Source organism: Xenopus laevis, chromosome 6L (assembly GCF_017654675.1).
Source record: "Xenopus laevis strain J_2021 chromosome 6L, Xenopus_laevis_v10.1, whole genome shotgun sequence".
Lineage (NCBI taxonomy): Eukaryota > Metazoa > Chordata > Amphibia > Anura > Pipidae > Xenopus > Xenopus laevis.
In genome coordinates this window covers 107,459,357-107,482,338 of record NC_054381.1, presented here as the reverse complement: position 1 = coordinate 107,482,338, position 22,982 = coordinate 107,459,357, and the positions used below count along the sequence as shown (strand labels likewise).

At 38.2% G+C, this 22,982-nt stretch overlaps 1 protein-coding gene across 1 annotated transcript in view; it reads left to right on the top strand.

Moving 5' to 3' along the window:
• Positions 1 to 21,470, top strand: part of dok6.L (docking protein 6 L homeolog) — a 153,262-nt gene extending 131,792 nt beyond the window's left edge. The window contains exons 8-9 of the mRNA XM_041566352.1: positions 4,050 to 4,123; positions 19,748 to 21,470. Of these exons, the coding sequence (XP_041422286.1) occupies positions 4,050 to 4,123; positions 19,748 to 20,062 (389 nt within the window). The 3' untranslated portion in view covers positions 20,063 to 21,470. The remainder of the gene's footprint in view (positions 1 to 4,049; positions 4,124 to 19,747) is intronic.
• The last annotated feature ends 1,512 nt before the right edge of the window (positions 21,471 to 22,982 follow it).

Sequence of the window (22,982 nt, the reverse complement as noted above, 5' to 3'; positions counted from 1 at the left end):
ACTCTGCCGTGCTTGCCCCAGATAGGGCTGCTACAAATCTATCCTGAAAATTCTCCGAGCCTTAATAAGAGACTGTTGTTTCATATTTTCAATTCGGCGACTACTCTAATAGCAAAATCCTGGAAGCAAAAGGAAACACCTACTATACAGCATTTACTCCAGCACATGGACTCTAGAGAACGTATGGAGAGGATGACTGCGGAAACGCTGGAGTCCAAAATCAAATGTGGTCAGATCTGGGATCCTTGGCATCCTTTGCAAATCTCGTGATGTTCAGTCTTCTATGATTATTGCTACGAGTGCTGTCAGGAGCTTTGTAGATTAGTTGCCTACCCTAAAACTCTTTAACTTTACTTTTTATGCCAGATATGCCATGTACTACTTATTGTTTCTTTTTCTATTATTTTCTGATGCCTTTATATTGATTTATTTTATTCTTCTTTATTTTTATTTTCCTTTCTTATATTGTGTACTAAACAGTCTGGATACTGTTTGGGTTGCTATGTGCTTTGAGTATGTTCACTCGAATCTACTGTGTATTTTGAACTTGTTTTCCGCATAATAAACATACAAGTTTAAAAAAAAATGTGAAGTTAGAGATGGGGGCATATTTATCAAAGAGTGAAGTTACAGATCACCACTGTCCTCTAGAGTGAAATTCCGCCTCTCTTCCTTCATTTCTATGGGATTTTTAAAAGAGTATTTATCAATGGTTGAAGGTGAAAGTTTATCCTTTAATAAAAACGCCTTTCACAATCCCATAGAAATTAATATAGAGTGGCAGAATTTCACTCAAACTTCACATTTTGAAAAATATGCCCCATTGAATTCAACATGAAAAAAATGCCACAAAAAATGTTCATTAACTCCAATGGTTTCTGTGCAAAAAAACATGCCCATTGACTTCGATGCATTTTGCATGAAAAAGCAGACACCCATAAAGACAGCACACAAAATGCCCATTGAATTTAATGCATTTTGCAGATTCGCTCATGACTATTGAGGAATATATAACGATTAAGTGGATGTTCATTTTTAAACCAGTGTTTTGAACTGCAGTATTGGCTTTCGATGAATTGTTGCATCGCTATTCTCCACTGCGATTGACACATTATACAAATAAATCTCACCCTAAACAGGAAAGGGATTCTTTCCCTGATTCAGCTCCAGCAACTGCTCATCTAAAATAGAAAAAAGAATTTTGGATCCATTTGAACAAGGGGGGACGCCGATTCCTCCATTGCTGTGCACCAGGGGTTATCACACTTGAAGGAGTTATCACACTTGAAGGCCAGGGTGTGCGAGTGTAACTCGATTCCTCTTTTGGAACGCTTGTGTCTTTTTGTGCTCATGAAATGGAGAGATTTGGAAATCATATCAAAATGAAATGGCACAATTTAGCTTTGGAACTCCTACGCTTGTAAACACCTTTTGTTGGGTATGCAGACAAGTTAGTACTGAGGTATAATAATTTTTTTCTTTTTTGAACATAGTAGGCACTCTACCATTGCACAATAATTTTTTCGGGAATTTGTCCTGGCCTTGCATATAGTTATCCCTAAGAAGAGGATGCTACTTAAATCTAGATTTCATTTTTGATAAGGATCTAAACTCCCTCTATTAGTCCTATTGGCAAATACTGCCCATGCCTGTACCACCTGCACTGCACCTGCATCAGTGTGCTCTTCACTGTTGCATCACTTTTCATCATATCAATTAATAAAATTTAAAGTAAAAATGTTATGCTTTATTCATTATCTTGGAACTCTTGAGTGTTAGTTCAAACTGTACGGTTCACAGGTAAAATATATACATTTATAAATGTACATTTCAAGGGCAGGGGTCAGTAAAAGTATATTTCGAAAATATTTCCATGAAACAGCTAAAATTTTCATGGGATAAAAAGTAAAATAGAAGTGAGTGATTAGGTTCTGTGTGCAGAAAAGTGTGACGAGGCAAGTGTGGTGCAGTCATAGCAACCCAAGTCTTTCCATTATAATTAATTTGCCGTAGTTGTAATGTTTATTTTACAGCTCTGTTTTGTTGTGCTAACTGCAGTGCAGAATAAATAAGGCAGGTTATTTGGGTGCTGGTTGCAAATGTTACACTTAAATCATATAAAAATGTTAACATTTACATAGATATATAATTCTGTAAAGTACTTATCAATTATATAGTGTTCTAGGCAAATCGGCACTGTCACTTGCAGAAAGAAAGTCATCTTATGTAATAGAGCAATAGCACTAAGAGCAAGTGTCAGGAAAAGTAACCAACTTTTCTTGTAGGGCAGTAGTGCTTGGTGTATATCATTTTTACTGGCCCATTTACAAGCACTAGTACAGCTGTACAGCAAATTTCCCCACAGTCATTTAATTTAATTAATTAAAGATACTGTGCCTGCTTTAAAAGGTGATCCCAGGGTCAGCCTGGGCCAGAACATTGTTCATAGTCAATCCCCCCTGCCCCCAATCATGGCAAGAGGTAAGAGGTACATGGTGGGGGAATATGGGGGATGGCATTTCTAGGAGATAGAGCTTGCCACTGGGTTGGGGGGCCCAGACACTCCAGTCCGACACTGGGCACTCCTCGAACACCTGTCAAGTTGCACTCGGAACTGTACTGCCCTTTCTGCCTCCTGTTCTGAATTGAGAGCAGTTGCACCTATTGATGCAGTTAAGCCCTGGAACTACTGCCACCTCTGAACCAAATTAGTAGCTCAAGGGTTGCCACAGTAGCCTGGGTCCATCGCCACGGCACAGTTGCACCAAAGGAATAGAGTGAACACATCTAACGCATAAAAGACAAGAAGTCAAAACACTTCCCCTGTTGACCAGGGCCGCCATCAGGGGGGACAAGTTTCCCGGACCTGGGCATGAAGGGGGGCCGGCAGTGCTGCACTTTTGAAAGAGCCGGGCACCCCTTGCGGGCGCCGAAGATTTGTGGCCATTTTTGAATCCCAAACAACCAAAAATGCCGAAGTGCCTAAAAGTCGAACAGCCGAACTCCCGATGCGGCGAAAAGACCCGAAGCCACAAAAATAGCTGAAGTCACGAAAGGAGGCAAAGTTGAAGTCCTGAAGTCATGAGTTCAATTCTACTGAACACCAATTTGTGTTTTTTTTTTATTTTTTAATCCCCTGACCACCAATGTATTATTTTAATATGCTATAGGCCCCTGCCACCAATGTTTTTTTTAAAAATATTTTATGGGGCCCCAATTTTTTCAACTTGTAAGGGGGGCCATGTTTTTTTAAAAAGAAATTATTGGGGCCCCAATTATTTTTTAACTTGTAAAGGGGGCCCTGGCACCAATGTTTTTTAAAAATTATTTTTTGGGGCCCCAATTTTTTTTACTTGTAAGGGGGGCCCTGGCACCAATGCTTTTTTTAAACTTATAAGGGAGCCCTGACCCTCAATAGCTTTTTATAACTTGTGTGTGTAGGGAGGTTATGTTTTTAGTTCTGATGTCTGTGTGGTCTTTTAACTGTGATGTGGAGTGGGCGGGATCTGGGGTGGGGCTTGGGTGCAAGGGTGGGCGGGGCCCCCAAGAATGTTGTTGTATGGGGTCCCGTGATTTCTAATGGTGGCCCTGCTGGTGACCACATTGACTCTGGGAAATCTGGGAAAAAGTGCTGCAATGTTGGAAAAAAACAATCATCAGTATTGCACTTTCCTTACTGACTTGCCGTTAAAAATGACTAAATTCCCAATTCCTAGGAGAAATCTAGGGATCAGACACAATTGTCATGTTTTTTTACCCACAATGCAGCATTCTTATCCATAACTCTAGCATAATTTTGTCACTAGGGAACCGAATCATGAAACATTGTTTACGGGTATACAGAAGAGCTCCTCAGTAGCTGGGCACAGTAAAATCGATTGGAGTGGGGTAATGTAAAAATTCCCCAGCCCTCCCTCCTGTAGTCTGAACTATACATGATAACTAGAATTCTATTCTGGTCTGAAATTCAGATTAAATGATTGATGCTTCCTGTGATTAAAAACATATTGTTTACATATTATTATTATTATTATTATTATGTTCATTAGGCTGTCTGATGGGCAATTCTTCCGATTTCTTGGTCTCTTGGTCACGGACTGATGACATCAAACCAGGAATGCAGGTACAATATATTATTATTATACAATATATTATTATTATTTTTTTTAATTATGAAAGAGTGGTATAAAAAAAACTGTATACTGACCAAATAATATATTCTGCGTCTGCATCCGACAGTCGTGTCGCATCAACACAATCAATCAATCAATCAAATTTTTAAAAATGATTTCCCTTTTCTCTGTAGTAACCAAACAGTACCCTGTACTTGATCTAAACAAAGATATAATTAATCATTATTGGAAGCAGAACTAGCCGATTATGTATGCCCCAACCCAGCCGGACGCCCTAGGCAACCTGGCTGGCCACAGCGCTGGCTGAATGCGTGCTCTGGTGCACATGTGTGTAACTGCGATATGGTGCGCATGTGCGAAACTGCAAAACTACGTGCGCGCATGCGCAAAAGCGCAATTACGAAAAAATATCCACCGCAGTCATGGAGAGAAAGGACCGGACAATGGGGTAGGTGACAGAGCTGGTACGTGCCTGGCGCCCCCCCCAGCTTTGCGCCCTAGGCACGTGCCTACTCTGCCTACCCCTAGTTCCAGCCCTGGATCGATTATCCGGAAAACCGGAGCATTCTTGATAAGAGGTCCCATACCCTTACTCTCATTCATGGGAAATACTAATATAAATGTAATAAATAAAATACAAGAGGGTTTGGGGTGACATAGCACTAGACACAAAAACACACAGACTTGCTGGTTCAAAGCATCATATATGTATTGTGTTTTAAATGCAGAATTTCTCCACGAGTCTCAAATGTGGCTCTAGCGCTGTCTTTAGAGGGACAACATAGACTAAATGGGTCACCATTAGTTAGCATTATAGCATGCAGGTTATTTTCGATTGCTATGGCCCTTCCTGTGGAATTTTCAATTACTACCAATATACAAGCCGCTCACATGGTACACAACACTAAAGCTGGTATTGACCCAGCTTTAGGAGAATGCTGGATTTTAAAGCTTAACAAAGAGTGAAGTAGTGTTGGAATGGGGTGTTCAGGAGCCGCCACTTTAAGAGAAACATTACTTTATCGTTTATCACATGAAAACTTATGAGTGAGCTTAAAAAACTTTTCTCCTAATTCAGTTCTAGTTTTTCCCATTGACTTCAAATAAGAACACAAGCCTTTCTGAATCTGTTCCATAATGTTTTACTGGGACCATATGGTTGCCATACTTATCCGTATTGATGCTGCTGCTTCCTAGTTTTTCCTCTGTGGGCCAGTTGCCTGTGTTTGCCCTTTCCTCGTCTCCAATTTTTTTTGCATGGCCCCAGATATAATCCACAGATAAGAGAAACTAGAGGAAATATTTGAGTTCCACAAGTACTGAGTTCCTTTGTGAGAGCAATCCTCTGTAGCACCTGCCTTGCAACAGCTGCAAATAATCTTTCTATATAAGGCTGGGTCTATGCAATTTCCTTTCAAAATGAAACATTTTGGCCTCCACTAGTCCCCACAAATAATATTTATAAATACCCATTTGTAGGAAAGTGCCATTACGTTTCTAATGTCTTTCAAAGGTTGTTATTAAAAGCTTATTCTTAGTTGACACGCAAGCTTATAAACAGCATTGTCCTAAATTTGAACAAAATTCTCTCTTTATTCAAAACCCATCTACAAAATCCATGTAAAATGCCTGTAAATAACTTCAGATGTATATCAACATAATTTACCTATTTAACTAGTGGAGCTAAACTGATTATGTTTTAATGGTAACTGACAAGCTAAATTGCAGTTGTAATAATGTTTCTGTCAGTAAATGGCACAGAGCACTGGAAAGAGCAACCTCATTTCTCTCATTCTGCCTAGAGAAACATTATCGTCAGTGTCAAAACAGCAGATTTTGCTTATTTAGCCAACTTCAGATGGGAAATGTGAGAACTAAAAATGGATACAACATTCATCATAAATGATCAAAATGACAACGGCTGCACCTTTTACTCATAATCATGAGATCACTGGCAGTTGTTTATGATCCGGAAGGTTAATGAGATATTGTTATTGGACTTGTGCATTCCATTTGCTAGAAAATGATATGACATCCATATAAAATGGTTGTATTAGAAAGCAATAAAGGGAATGCATCATGCAATGTGTCATGATTATTCTCTACAATCAGTTTTATGTAGGAAGAACTAGAAACATCTGCAGGCCAACATCATGCATTTATATTTAATCTGCCCACGCTTCTATTTCTTCGCTGTGACATTATTTTCCTGACTTTACCTATGTGCATATACAGGTATTTACATATTTATATGACAGTAACAATAAGATAAAATAAAATCCATAAGCCCATAAAGGCCATCTACAGACTGATACAGAGGAAAGCAAACAGAACCAGCCAACCAAGCTATAGTGTAGGTTTTTTCTTAAAGGAAAACTATACCCCCGAAATGAATACTTGAGCAGCAGTTTATATCAAATTAAGTGACATTTTAAAGAATCTTACCAAACTGGTATATATATTTAAGTAAATCTTGCCCTTTTACATCTCTTGCCATGAGCCACCATTTCATGATGGTCTGTGTGCTGCCTCAGAGATCACCTGACCAGAAATACTACAACTCTAACTGTAACAGGAAGAAGTGTGGAAGCAAAAGACACAACTCTGTCTGTTAATTGGCTCATGTGACCTAACAAGTATGGTTTGTTGGTATGTTTGTGTGCACAGTAAATCCTACAATCCCAGGGGGTGGCCGTTATTTTTTAAAATGGCAATTTTCTTTTTATGATTACCCAATGGCACATACTACTAGAAAAGTATATTATTATGAAAATGGTTTATTAACATGAAGCAGCATTTTACATATGAGCTGTTTTATGCAATATCTTTTTATAGGGACCTACATTGCTTGGGGGTATAGTTTTCCTTTAACATCAAAATCTCAAGCTGTGCATGTCCTTTTGGCTACCTATGGAAGAATAGTTCTTATTCCCATCTTTCTTTTGATCGGGTATATATTTGTCCTTGTTGATCATGTGCTTTCATTGTCACTTTGTAATCGTCCTCATATTACCTGCCCTTCCTATTTGTAATACTCCATCTTGGAAGGAAATACTTGAAACTACCATATGTATCAGTATTTACATTTCTCACCAATACATATTTAGGATCTTTCATATGTACAGGAAGGAATATCTCAGCAAAAATGATGGCCTGGCCAAAACGCTTTGCTGTGGTTCTAGCTTAATGGTATACTGCAAATGGCTGCAACACTGTTAAGGCTCATTTAAATCAACAATCACAGTGAGCAGCTTGTGCTTTTTCCCATAGTGAGTTCCATCTAAAACTATTTTCATTAAAGGAGAAAGAAAGTCATCTTGCACTTGGGGGTGCCAAATGTTAGGCACCCCCAAGTGACCTGAAGGCCCGTGGCACCACAGAACGCTCCTCTTCCATCTTCCTCTCTCTTCGTGTGGCTGCGCATGCGCAGAAGATTAAAGAGCCGGACTTTAACTAAAAAGTCAGCTATTTCTTTCTACTGTGCATGTGTTTGCCCCTTGAAATTTGAAGAAAGATGAAGCCGAAAGAGGATCACCGTTTTCTGCTGATAGGAGCACTGGCCTGGGGTTTCAGGTAAGTAAATACATTCACTTTGGGGTGCCTAACATTTGGCACCCCCAAGTGCAAGACAACTTTCCTTTTCCTTTAAAGATACTTGTGTCCAAATGGGCTGTTTGCACTTCTGTATAGTTGCACTCAGCATAGCTTACACCTTCCTGCCTTCCATTAATACAGGGGAACCCTGGAGCTACCACCACCTTCTGACCAGGAGGATGCTCCAGGGTTCACACAGTGCCCTGGGTCAATTGCTGTAATGCAGTTGTGTCTAAAGGATTGGGTGCAGATGTCACTTGCACGAGGAACACCTGAAATGATGCCAGGTAGACTTTGTACCTTCCATACAAAAGTAATGCAAATTAATAGACATCAATTGGTTTGAACTGAAACTCTGATGCAATTTGTGTTCATGTATTTTTCTATTAATATAAAAACTGAATTATATGTTTACGGGAATTATTAAGGACGCTGTGAACAGGGACATGATTTTCCTCTTGTAGTGGCCGTTTAAATATTTTTGAATGGGTTAGTTTGTAATGATGCTGTTACCTTTAAAAGACCTAAGGGGGTTGTGTATCACATTGGGAGTTGATCTTATAGGAGGAATGAATCTCACAACCTCTAAAATAGAAGCAGCCCTTAGAGCCCCCACCACCAAAACACTTGTCACCAGGCTGTACTCGCTTCTCCTAGCTACTATTAAACCTCCATTTCATGCAGCGGGTGCAGCCTGGAGCAGAGACATCCCAGGGCTAGAGGACGAAGATTGGGAAGAGGCAACTGCTAGGGCCTATGACTTCCTCGTCTCAACCAGAGATAGACTAATCCAGTTCAAAATCCTACATAGACTCCACTTAACCCCAAACAGGCTGTTCCGTATGAACCTACGGGACTCACCACAGTGTCCTAAGTGTAGGGCCTCAGAGGCATCTTATCTACATCTTATCTGGTCATGCCCCAAATCCAAGCCTTCTGGTCTCAGGTTCTTAACTATATCCAGGATAAAATTGCACTGCCTAAATTATTAACCCCTCAGGTATGCATTCCCGGTGTAATAGATGAGGTCACCCCTAGGGCGGCCATGAGAATACTCTTTCGTACATTACTGTTCTATGCCAGGAAATGTCTCCTCCTGAATTGATGTCCCCCCTCTCCCCCACAGTTAATGGCTGGTTGAACTTGATTAAAGCAACACTCCCCCTAATACAACTCACCTACACTGCAAGAGGATGTCCCCAGAAATATGATCTAGTGTGGCGAGATTGGCTAGAAGCCACACAGGAGCCATAGGATAAAGGGGTATAAGCTAACAGTGACAGAACTAGCTGCATCGCCTATTCAAGGGATTTAGGACTAACAGACTCAGAACCATTCTGAAATAGAGTGTATACAAATGTACAGGACTCAAATATATTAAATATGTACGCTGTACTATAATAATTGTAAGAAGATGGAACCACAAACCATATAATGTTTGTTTATTTGTTGTTATAAAATGCAAAATAAAAACCCTTTAAAAAAAAAAAAGTTAGATATTTAACTACAGCTTCACCACATACTATTTATGAAGATGTTGCTAGACTACCGCTGTCTCACTTCTTAGCTGCCTGCCTGCTCCTCTTTCTCATTTTTGGGCAGTAAAATAATAGTAAAACAATAGTAAAATAATAGTAAAACATGCACAATGCAAACTCATGTTTCCTATGATTTGTGAGAATGTCCTTTTCATGTTCAGACTAAAACATATCCACTCTCTCCATATCATAAGAACATTTCTTATATTTAATATTTAATTATATGTATATATATATATATAATTATATTGAGTAACAGTAGTGGAACATTTTAAAAGCACTTTCAGAAGACCCCTTAGTACAGTCATGGAAGCAATGGAAAAGGACAAGGAAAGGAAAATTAAGGTGATGAACCCTGATTGTAATATTGCATGCCTTTAAAATTCTAAATTTCTCCATAGACTTATTTTGAGTTTTTAAATCATGAACTTTTCACTTGGAATTTAATCTGGCTCCATATGTACATTTATTAGTTAAGCACTAGAGATAGCAAACCCATATGGGGAAGCTGTTAGTGGTCCGAAGACTTTTGGAGGAGATACACATGATATGGTCAAAAGTGTGTGGACCACCTTATTCCAAAACCAAGGGTATTAATATGAAAAGACAGACTTGACCCTTTACTTGTTTTGGAAAGCTCTTCATTAGATGTTGGTTCAGGTATGGGATCCAATATCTGGAAACACATTATCTAGAAAGCTCCGAATTTTACAGGAAGGTCGTCTCCCATAGACTCCACGATAATCAAATAATTCAAAACATTTTAATGTGCAATAATAAAAAAAAGTGCCTTGTACTTGATGTCAGCTATAATAAAATTATTCCTTATTAAAGGCAAAACTTGCCTTCTGGGGTTATTTAAAGGTTACATGATTTTTTAGCATCAGCATTCTGATTTTAGTGCTTTCGGAGGTTTTAGAAACCACTTAAAAAACAACTTTTTTGCCACGTTATTTATAAAAAAAAAGCGCCTAATATAAAAGCACAAAAGAATAAAAATGCAGAATCAGAATTCAAATAATAAAACCTCAACATTTTAAAATGTATGCAATTTCAAAAAGCTAGATTTTTTGTGATTTACAGTAACTAGTATGATCCATGATTCTTTAGAACAAAAAAATACTGAAAACGAACAAAACATGAATGTTAGTAAATTGGCCCCTTAATTAAAAAAACAGCCCCTTATCCAAAAAACCCCAGTTCATAAGAATTCTTAATAACAGGTCCCATACCTGTACAAATGTGTACATTCTTACATAAGGGGTTGACCGCTGATGTTGGGGATCAGGCCTGGCTCGTATCATCGTTCCAGTTCATCCAACAGGTGCTCAATCATGTTTAGGTCAGGGCTCTATGCAGCCAGTCAAATTCATCCACCACCATCTATGTAAGTCACATTGTACAAAGAGGCTGAAACAGAAGAAAAACCTTCCCAAAACTTTCCATAAAGCAAAAAGCAAAAGAATTGTCAAGAATGACATTGTATGATGTAGTGGCACCTGTATCTGCAACGATGAGTATGACAAACTAGCCAATTTCAATAATTGGGGGTCCACATAATTTGCCACTTACAGCTTGTTTACTCTTTTGCTAGAGTTGTACTGTAGTTCTCACTATATAGGGGTAAATTTATCAAAGAGTGAAGTTCCGCCACTAGAGTGAAATTCCGCCACTCTCCATTAATTTCTATGGGATTTTGAAAGGCGTATTTATCAATGGGTGAAGTGAAAGTTCACCCTTTGATAAATACACCTATAAAAATCCCATAGAAATGAATGGAGAGTGGCGGAATTTCACTCTAGTGGCAGAACTTCACTATTAACTTCACTCTTTGATAAATATACCCCTATGATTCTACTTTAATAATATACAATAATATATTTCTTATACATTGCAGTGCTTTGGTACTTATTTGATGTGACTATTTGCTCCCAGAAATACCTTTTTCTGTATATATGAAGGCCATGCATGAGCAAGAATTTTATAGTGGTATTTTTAGGGTGGGTGACCTTGGCTAAAAGACATTCAGTAAAGTTTTCCTATAAAACTGTTCAAAACACATTTCTTACAAATGTTCTTGCATTTTTGAAAGCAGATTAATTTATTACTCATATGTTCTAAAAACTAAAGTGAGAAATCCACAAGGTCTTGTGGTTAAGCACATTTTAAACATGCAGGGGAGGCTGACTGACTGTGGTTCAAGCATTCAGATCAGCTCTTCCTGTTTATCAGTTGCTTCAATGGTTTATTTTAGTATTTGCCCATAAGACATATCCAGTTAGAGGTTTCATAGAAGGGGCTGGCAGTTGACTGTTTTTCCACTGTAAAAAGCTTTTGTTTAGAGTGTAGACTTCTATAGTAGGAATCCAGAGATGACTGATGCCTAATACTGATTTGATCAGTTCAGTCGACTCCCAGCTAAAATTATGTTACCTATGTATCTGTAGTCTGTGTTGCGCTATTCGGTTTCTCTGCTGATTTTTGGGTAGCAAAACTGTGGGCTCCAGCAGTCCATCTTTTACAAGAAAGAGAATGTTTTTCTACTATTTTTGGAGTTGTGTATCAAATAGGTTAACCATAGCAAGCAAGAAAAGGAACTTTAAGTCATCTGTTTTAGTTATTGTTTCCTTATGAATAAGTCACCGTCACTGTGATTCAATAAGGATTGGGAGTATAAATAGCCAGCCTTGTAAAAGGAAGAAGCATAATGTGAATGATGTTATCAGGGGGTTAACAGCTTCAATATAGATTCAGTTTATACAGTGCTATAGAATGAGCAGAAACATACAGTACATCTTTTATTCAATTTTGGTAAATGGAAGACACACGTCCAGACCAGAGTGTGTAAGAGGTTCACATGCAATGTGTGTAATGTATATTTTTCACCAATAAATGTTAGTAGAGTTTTGTTGTTGATATTAAATGGTGTAATTAGTGATGGGCGAAATTTGATGCAGGGGACATTTGACACACACAGAGATTCATTGCAAATTCGCCCATCACTTGAGGGCCCATTCATTAAGTTCAAGTGAAAGAATAGAAGAAAAAATACTTTTGAAGTGTTTTTTTGGCTACTTCGACCATCGAATGGGCTACTTCGACTACGACTTCAACTTCGAATCGAACGATTCAAAGTAAAAATCGTTTGACTATTCGACCATTCGACAGTCGAAGTACTGTCTCTTTAAGAAAAAACTTCGACCCCCTAGTTCGCCACCTAAAAGCTACCGAAGTCAATGTTAGCCTATGGGGAAGGTGTGTGATATAGGACGGACCCTGGTGTGCTTAAAGACATGCCTAAGAAGTTGTTCAGAGGGACCAAGCAAGGAAGCACCTGGCAAAGCTGGTAATATTGGGGTCAGCCATGTGAAATGGGGTGTTTGAGTCTCCCTGTGTAAAAGTACTTGGGGCTGAAGGTGAAAGGGGTAAACTAACAGAAGGAAGGGCAGTGTGTGTAAACACTTGGGACTAACTATATTCTTCAAATGCACAATCTGGTTCTGATGATGTTGATTTACTGTGGATATTGTTGCTACCCTGTATAAACAATGTGACCTGTCTGAATATGGATTCCTGTACAAAAGTAAAAATTGTGTGTGTACAAAAGTAAAAATTGTGTGTGTACAACTCCAAGCATTCCAGCGTCAGATGGGCAACTTTTATTTATGTGGGCACACTACATCTAAGTGCTTACAAGTAATGCTTACAATATTTAAAAAAACACTGCAAATTGACAGAATAGATCTGCAGAGTACTGACTTGGAAAATATTGTCAGACCCTGTTTCTGAGATTTTGGGGCAGATTTATCAAAATGTGAGTTTAGAGCTTAATAATTTAAAACTCACCCACATTCTATTCATTCCTGTGGGATGAAATAAAAAAAATTAGTAAAATAATCAGTTTTAATTGATTAAGCTCTAAACTCACATTTTGATAAATCTGACCATTAGGGGCCTATTTATGAAAGGTCAGATTTTAGTGGTTTTATAAACCACAACTAAGCTTACAAACTCCAAAACTACGAATGTTGTGAGATTTATTAGAAAAATCTGAATGAAAAAATTATAAACAGAAAAATTAAGCTGAACAATGCACTAAGAAATACGAATGCCTTGAAAACCTCTAAAAAGTCAAGTTTTCTTGACAATTCCTAGCAGAAAAAATACCAAAACCTGTAAAAGTCTGAATTGATTTAGAGCAGTCCAATAGGATCAGTGCAGCTCCCAACAACTTTTACATGGCAACGTTTTGTATTAGAGGTATTTGTGATGTTTACACTTCATACATTTTGAATTTTTAGCGCTTTTTAAAAAAAATTAGAAAAACCAAACATTTTTAGAGTTTTTTGGAAAACAATTGTTAGTAAATTGGCCCCTTAGTATTGTGTTCTAGGTATCAGGACGTGTATAATAATAGGAGACACTGTGCAAAGTAGGTACACCACATGCGCTTCTGAGCTTCTAGAGCAAACGAGGGCACAGCATTCTGTTTCAGGCTGAATTTACTGGTTACATCCTTTGTGGCTTCACTCTGACTGGGGTCTTCGCCAGGCAGCTGGGCTCAATGCTCTCACAATGTGTCAGTCTTTCTTTGCAGCATTTTTATACATTTGTAGACTGGTGCCAGGTGTAAGCAAACTTAGGCATAACTGCATACAAATTGTGCATTTTTTGCTTAGAGCTATGTCCGCTATTAAAAAATAACACCCAATATGTCCATTCTTAAAGAGTTCCAAAGATGCCCTTGTATTAAACAAATATTTCAATGGCTCGTGAAAAAAACAAGCAAGTGTTGTTTTAAATGCCATAATGATACAGAACACTGTCTAGCTTAATACCTGCTTGTAGCCTTGTTATGCTTATTAAAATGTGAGAGGATTGGTGGAGACATGAATTGAATTTCCTCATAGTCTCATTACATAATTAGTTTAAGTTCATATTGAATTAAGTGACAGTTTTCCCTATGCTGGCATGATGAAAAGAAAGGCCGCCTTCACCAGCAATACATAAACTCATCCTTCCAGCAGTGGGTTTCCACTTAATGATCTAAATGTAAATGGCTGTTGTCACTATAAAGAGGATATAATATACGTTTGCACAGCAAGAGCAGAGTTTTTGTCTATTTTGAGCTATTAAAATATATTCACACTTTATTCCCTTCCTGTTACTGGCCTTTTCTGTAATGGAACATCAATTTGCACCCACAGTGCACTGGGTTTAACAGAAGTAGGTCCAGTTTTGTCTGATTGAAAATATAGAAAAGTGTTAAAAAAAACAACCAACTCTGAAGAACATCAAACAATTTAACAGCAACAATAACAATACATTTATTCAGCTCGCCTGTACTGTTACAAGAGTTGCTTTCATACTTCCCAAAGGAAATTAACTATAAGCTCACAGTGTCCAAAGCTTAAGCCTTCAGATGCTATGGAAAACTTTCCGAGATGCATGCTTTATCCTGAAGTGCAATACTTCTGACTCAGAAGAGCAGCAATTCAGATTTAGAGAAAACAATGAACAAGCCCTTGGGCGGTATGGCCATTCTAGCTACAGCAGTGGTAGAACATTGACTGAAAGGGAATAAAACACACAAGACAAACTCATTATTATAAGATAAAGCAGTGGTATTGAGGTATATGAGAACAAATACATTACATTTTACTCTGCGGTTCAGTGAGGGTAAATAGTTCTTGCTAAGCAGAGAAGATGGCTTGATGATGGCTTTATGAATTGGGTGTGCAGGCAGCATATCAAACCACTAAACAAATGGAGCAGTCTATTTCTTTCTTCCCTTAAGTTGGGCCTACGCAGATAAAGATGTCACCACACTAAAGGGCTCCTTTATGAGTACAGTATACAAAGTGCATATTTTCTGTGATGTGCCTGATGCAGTTGTAATTAAACCTGCACAATTGTGCATGTGGTTTTACATGAATTGGCACAATATTGATGGTATTTATGTGTCAGCTCTGGCACTCTGTGTGTCGTCTGTGTCTGATTCTTTAGATTCTATAGTTGGTCAATGGCCAACGCAGTTGCGGGGGTCGCCTATGAAACAGGGGGTCCAGACCATGGGGTTTGCATCTGCTCTACCTGATCTTTGCTATACTTTACATTAACATTCACACTACAAATTCTTATTTGAGTCAATGTGAGAATACCTGGTGGTCTAGCGGTGGGGATGCCCGTCACTTCCTCTTCTGCGCGCTGCCGCTTCCGGGTTTAATAATAATTTGAGGCAATTCTTTTTTTCCCTATAAAATTTAAAACTACATGACACGGAGCACAGAGCTAGAACGTGCCCTTTAGTGCTCATTTTCCAATCACTTGTGTCCCAGGAAAGCTGTGCACCAGTGTGAAGAGCGGGAGGTGAAGTAATGCCCTGACCCACAAGGTAAAAGACTGGTGGAGGTAGGAGGAGCGACACCTACATGTCCCCCTCCTGCCCCTCATCAATACAGCTTTGACTAATGCAGTCAGAGCTGAATTTGTGGGGAAATCTGCAGGTCTCTGCACTCTAACGCACAGCACAAAGGCCTGCAGACAATCTGCAAGGCTAAAACATAGTGTGCAAAGTGCAAAAAATGGGTGTTTGTAGCTTTCTTTGCACTTTGGACACTGCATTTTGTAGTTTTTAGTTTCAGACACTAGGCCTTTGCACAGGGGCGATCCGCGGGCTGCTGCCACCCGAGGCCGCAATCCCAATGCCGCCCCCTCTCCCGCTCTGCGCTTAAAAGTTTAGTGTCCGAGCGGGTCAAAGGGGGCTGCATCACTAGTGCAGCAAGCGTGTACTGCGCTTTCTGCACTAGCAGAGCCGAATTTCCGGTTTAAAAACCATAAATTCGGCTCTTAAAGTTACAGGAGACGGCTTTTTGCCACCCCTTGTAACTGGCCGTTCACTGCCGCCTGAGGAAAGGTGCACATAGCAGGAACGGCCCTGCCTGTGCAGACACCAAAATGTATATATACATATGTTGCCATGGGGCAATGGCACATACAGCACAACTCTCCTACTACCCCATCTCATTTACCGTTCAGTTAAATCAGAAGCACAGTAGCTCACTCTAGAAATAGTAGCAGGCCTAGCTAGTAGAAACCAAATTATCTCCCATTCAAGTGCCATAAATGGAAATGTATCATCACAAGTAAACGCGTCACTGAAAGACAATACAATCAAACTTTGTTGTTTGCCATAGAGTAAAAGAATTGTGCCTACCCCTTCATATTGTAGTAAGATTAGGAGTTTGTATCTGTTTAATTGTGTGTTCACAAAAATAGCCAAAAACACAGTATATGAAAACAATACTGAAATAAACAACGTGTGAATCACCCGTTAGACTGCAGCCTTACACTTATTTTGGCTGTAAAGCAAACAAAGTATTACAAGAAAGTATCATTAAATAAGATTAAAGCTATTTAATGAAATACAAGAAAAGGAACACTTAGGAAATAATATCTGGGTTTTTTTTTTAATGCTTTGCTATGCCTTGTGCTCAATGTGTCCCTATTTTGGAATGAAAGAAACACAGATAACCTATAGAGTTCAATTTCCATTTCCTACAGACGATTCTAAAGCAGATTAGAAATTCTTTATGAGAGAAAAAAAAAACCTCATGATCAAGTGAGCAATCTGTTAGATTAAAATAGTGAGTCTGCCAATTCCCAAGGAAGAGAATTAACTTGTTTTCCCCCGTCTTAATAGCATCCTCCTTAACATTTTACTGTGGTGTACGGCAACAATTCCACTTGAGAAAAGAAAGCATTAAGCTCACTGTGTTCTCGGGCGTTTGTGCCAAATGATTATAAAATGTTTTGTTTTGCACGGTAATTAGTATGATTAAAGCAGTTGGAGCTTTGCTGTATTAAATTATACTATTACTTACCAGGCTAAGGCCGACATGCAGATACAGTAAGACAAGATACAGTGCAGCCGTCCTTAGGAACAGAATATTTTAGTTACCAACTATAAAGCAACTGCAGCAGCCCCTGATATGATAAAACGAGTAAGTAAAAAAAGAGATACATCAGTGAGGAGAATGTAGGCCATGTAAATGTAGCATTGTTCTGTTTGGCTACAGATTTATATACAAGCAAGTGCCAGAGAGAAGCTAAAGGTAGGAAATGTGCTTTGCCTAGCCATCCAATCCCCTAGGAAACCAGAAGAGTATAGTATATTGCAGGTATACTCGGAGCTGACATTTACAATTGAAAGGTACCATTGAGAGACACCTATGACTAAGTGCCGGAGGGTACAAAACGCGTAAGGTGGGCCATGTGGGGTCAGTATGAATCTAACTTTTAATGTGAATACTAGTAAATCATTTATTTTTACTAAAGATAAGCCTTGGGACATATATCTTTTGATATAATTTGTTTTGCATGTTGCCTGCCTTTGGAACTGGGGCAAGTCCCTCTGGCTTGGTTAAAGATTCACAGAAATCAGATGTATGGACTCCCGATTGAAAAATAAGGAAATGTGCTTTGCCTAGACCCCCAATCTCCTAGGAAACCAGAAGGGTTTCAATTTACCATTGAAAGGTACTGTATGGTGGAGACTGTAATTTAAGCAGCAGCAGTTGCAGTATAGAAACAGGGATACCATGACATGGAAAGACGCAGATGACAAGGGCTGTATTGGAATTGTCTGCAGCAGCAAGCTAGAATGATTCCTTTCAGCGTTCCCATTAATTGAAAGTTATGAACAAGACAAACTCCAGGTGCCACTTATATATATTTAAGAACAAAATCATGCATCAAAGAAGATGTATAATATACCTACTCTCTCCCTCCTGCTAGGTATTATAGCTAAACTTATTTTAGGCTGTCCCACAGCTATGAAGATGTGGAAGATATAAGTCAATTATCTGTAATAAAAAATATATTTGAGATAACTTTTAGGATGATGAAGAGAGTGATAACAATTTGCAATTTCTTTTCATTTCTTATTATTTAAAGTTTTTGTGATTATTCAGCAGCTCTTCAATTTGCATCTTAACCAATCTGGTCAAATGACCTCAGCAATCATCACAATACATTTGTAGCATTACAAAGCATTTGTCTTTTAGAATCGAGTCAGCGGCAACCATTTGAAAGCTGCAAAGTCAGAAGAAAAAGGCAAATAACTATAAAACTATAAATAATAAAAACCAATTGAAAAGTTGCTTAGAATATAATAAAAGTTACCTTAAAGGTTAACCACCAATTTAATAGATCACATTCCTTCCACCAAAATATTTGTTGTTCTCACTCTGTTATATTTATACAGGTAAGTGATTTGTTATCTGAAAACCTATTATACAGAAAGCTCCAAATTACGGGAAGGCCATCTCCCATAGACTCAATTTTAATCAAATTATTCACATTGTTTTTTTACATGTATTTCTCTGTAATAATAAAACAGTACCTTGTACTTGATCCCAGCTAAAATATAATTAATCATTAATGGAGGCAAAACAATCCTATTGTGTTTATTTAGGGGCTGATTCACTAAGGGTCGAATATCGAGGGTTAATTAACCCTCGATATTCGACTGGGAATTGAAATCCTTCGACTTCGAATATCAAAGTCGAAGGATTTAGCGCAGATAGTTCGATCGAACGATCGAAGGATTAATCCTTTGATCGAACGATTAAATCCTTCGAAGGATTTAAATCCAACGATCGAAGGAATATCCTTCGATCAAAAAAGTTAGCCAAGCCTATGGGGACCTTCCCCATAGGCTAACATTGACTTCGGTAGCTTTTAGATGGCGAACTAGGGGGTCGAAGTTTTTTTTAAAGAGACAGTACTTCGACTATCGAATGGTCGAATAGTCAAACGATTTTTACTTCGAATCCTTTGATTCGAAGTCGTAGTCGAAGGTCGAAGTAGCCCAAAAAAAAACTTCGAAATTCGAAGTTTTTTTTCTTCGAATCCTTCACTCGAAGTTAGTGAATCGGCCCCTATATGTTTACATCATTTTTTAGTAGGCTGAATTATGGAAAGATTTGTTGAAAACCCCCGGGTCCCAAGCATTCTGGATAACAGGTTCCATACTTTTAGTACCATTTTTTTTTTTTTGATCCCTCTTTATTCAGATTTATATTTTAGTCTGAACTAACACTAGACTATACAGGTATTGGTACTGGTATGGGACCTGTTATCCAGAATTCCAGATAACGGATGTTTCCATAATTTGGATCTTCATACCTTAAGTCTACTAAAAAATCATGTAAACATTAAATAAACCCAAATGCTGGTATTGCTTCCAATAAAGATTAATTATATCTTAGTTTGAATCAAATACAAGGTACTGTTTTATTATTACAGAAAAAAAGAAAACCAATTTTAAAAATTTGAATTATTACGATGTGGAGTCTAGGGGAGCTGGCCCTTCTGTAATTCAATGCTTTCTGGATAAGGTTTTTTTTGAAAATGGATCCCATACCTGTAGAAAAATATTCTATTATGGATAACACTGACCATCCTTGTCTGTTTCCATAGGTCACTGTTTCAGTGCAACAAAGATGCCTGGTGCACCGACGTTTCCCAGCTGCTCCCCAGAGCCGTGCCAGGAGTACCAGCAGTCCCTGTCGTTGCTTCGCGGGTATGAACCCATCTACTGCCCGTGCATCCTCTAATGACATTCATAATGCTATTGACCGCAGAGACAATGCAAACTGGAACTTAAACGCTGAGTCCGACAATCATTTCTATCCAGTCTATTCAAGAAAGGCAAATTACAACGAAATCAGAGAGAGCGAGCTTTTGAAACAGACAATTAAGAAACCACTGACAAAAGATGTTCATTTTGACTAACGCTATTTCAGTATGTTGAAAATCAGAATGCTAATTAGCTGCAAAATGATAACTTGACTGCTGTCAAAACATTATTCATCTACCACGTGAATGTGATGAATCGAAGAACTTAGAGCACTTACCCAGTTTGTTCTTGCTTATATAGATGTGTCCATGCTAACAAGCACAGAACATGTATATGTGAAATCACATGCCTTTCAAGATTATATTGCAGGGCTCGAGGGACCCCTGGCAATGCAGGAGAACTGAGGCCCAGAAGGATTTGTCATTGGGATTCTAGGAGTTGCAATTCAACAGCAGATGTAGGCCTGTGAAAGACATCCCAGATGTGTATATAGTGCTCTCTCTTTTATTGAACTGATGCAAGTTATTCTGCACTTGGTAAGAATGTTTACATGGAGGTAAATGGGGATGTTGCTAGGGCAGGGGTCCCCATTCTTTTTTTTTTAACCATGAGCAACATTCAGATGTAACAAGAGTTGGGGAGCAACGCAAGCATGAAAAATGTTCCTGGGGGTGCAAAATAAGCAATGCGATCGGCCATTTGGTAGTTCCTATGTGGACTGTCAGCCTACAGGAGGCTCTGTTTAGCAGTACACCCAAAACTTACCTACAAGACGGGAATTCAAAAAAGCACCTGCTTTGAAGCCACTGGGGCAACATCCAAGGGGTTGATGAGCAACATGTTGAGGGTAGACATAAATAGGGAGCACTGTACTGATGTTTTTGGTAACCGAAACATTATAATATGCCTTTTGTGTTATCAACTTCAACAACATTTTACCTTCCAAGGGGCTTCTCTGATGCTCAGTCCCATGGCAAACCCCTCTGCTCTACCCTGAAGCCAACTCATAATATGATATGCACAGGTAAAGGTTTACTTGTAATCAAATACAACTTTCTGAATAATTCTTGGCTATATATCTTTTACAGGTCTTTTGGTCCATGTCAACAAGTACAAGTCATACATATATTATATTTAATAAAGAGCATACATTTTTTATCATAATTCTTCCAAAATTCAGCATTTTGTCATTTTATTTCTCGAAATGGCTGCAAAGATTTTGCTCTGAAAAAAAACATGGCAACAAAACAAACACCCCTAAACCCCCTGGTATTTTGGGCAAAAAAGAGGTGCTGAAAAAAACACCCATAGGTTCAAAAAGTTGCTGTATAAAAATGGCCATAGACTTCTATGTATTTTGCAAGAAAAAAGGTTGCTGTGAGTCTCTAATTTATTTGGGAAGCCAAAACAGGATAAATTCATATAATAATAATCATATGTTAACTGAGCTAAAGATTTTTGAATATCAATTAGCACTTATTGAAAATGAAGGGTAAAATGAGATCTCACTCATTTTTTTTCTCATTATTAAGCTATTGAGCTTTCATGTTTTTTTAAAAAAAAAGGGCACATTTAATATTTTTGAGTTTTTTAATTTGAAAAATACTTCAGAATTGTAATTTTCATAAATCTGCCCCTAATCAGAAATAGTGATGGGCGAATTCGCGAAATCGTGCCGGCGTCTCGTTTTTGACGCCGGCACCCGTTTTTGACGCTGGCGCCCGTCTGTTTTTTGACGCCAGCGAATTTTCTCGGGCGTTTCGCGAATTTATTCGCTGCTGGCGAATCGCACAAATTCGCCGCGAATTCGCGCCTGGCGAATAAATTCGCCCATCACTAATCAGAAATGCTGTTTGCTGGGGTAGCCAGATAACAGTTTAAATTCTAAGCCCAAGAGATGCAGAATTAAGAAAATATGTAAATAATTTAAAACCATTATCAAGACCATTTTAAAACAGAAAATGTTTCACAGTCAATAACGAGAATTTTGATTGGAATTTACAGTAAATCTAGTGAGCAGTATACCATAGCCTAGAGTTTTTCATTCATTAATCTATGCAGATAAGTATGTTAAATACATAGGCAACTATTTGGGATAATAGCTATAGTTATATACTGTACATGTAAACTTTTGACATTTTGACAGCACCCACTACACAAAGCTTCAAGCTTAGTTAATGACCGTATCGTCAATAAGTACAATGTGAAAAACGATTGTGCAAACAATTTAGGGTAGAGATTTAGGCACTCCATGCAGCAGTGGAGGAAAATGTTATATATTGCACCAATGCACAGTGTATGTAATTAAACGTCTTACCGAAAAAGTTATTTTTGTGTCACAAAATGAATCCACCTCTAAGCAGGACTTAAAATGTAATTTGTTAGAAAAAAAAGCTTCATTAAAGAGATTGTAAAGGTTTATTGACACCACTGAGTTAAAAGTATTGCGTCTGTTACCTTTAGGCATCTTGCAATGTACAGTACAACGGTTCTTTTCGTAATCTACCTCATAGGTAATGTTCTAGTTAGATAATTCCCATGCTTAATGAATGAATTTCCTTGCACAAAGTAAACAGGAAATGAAATAATGCTGATGGGGATAAAAAAAAATCGTACGTCTATATTATTCACTGTGGTACATCTCAAATTCTACAATGTGCCAAATTTAATTCTTAAAAACATGCAGTTACTGAGTTACATTATGCATGAATGTATCATGTACTGAATTTCATTCGGCTGGCTAGTTGGCCCATGGATCTAAATGCAGTCATGAACTGAGCACTTTAAAGTCTACTGAGGTGCATGTGTCCGGAGTCACATTTTGCTCCCGTTAGTGAGCAACTCTATTAATATAAATGGAACAAGCAATTCAGCTTTTTGCTTTACTAATACAGATAAATGATCATGCTTTAGCAGAATTCAAATTCGTTTCATTGTAGAGGTTTTTATTGAACCTCAACTAAACTCACATTAAAAAAGTATGTCTACTTACATATTAAGGTGCAGATTTACTAAGGGTCGAATATCGAGGGTTAATTAACCCTCGATATTCGACTAGGAACTAAAATCGTTCGA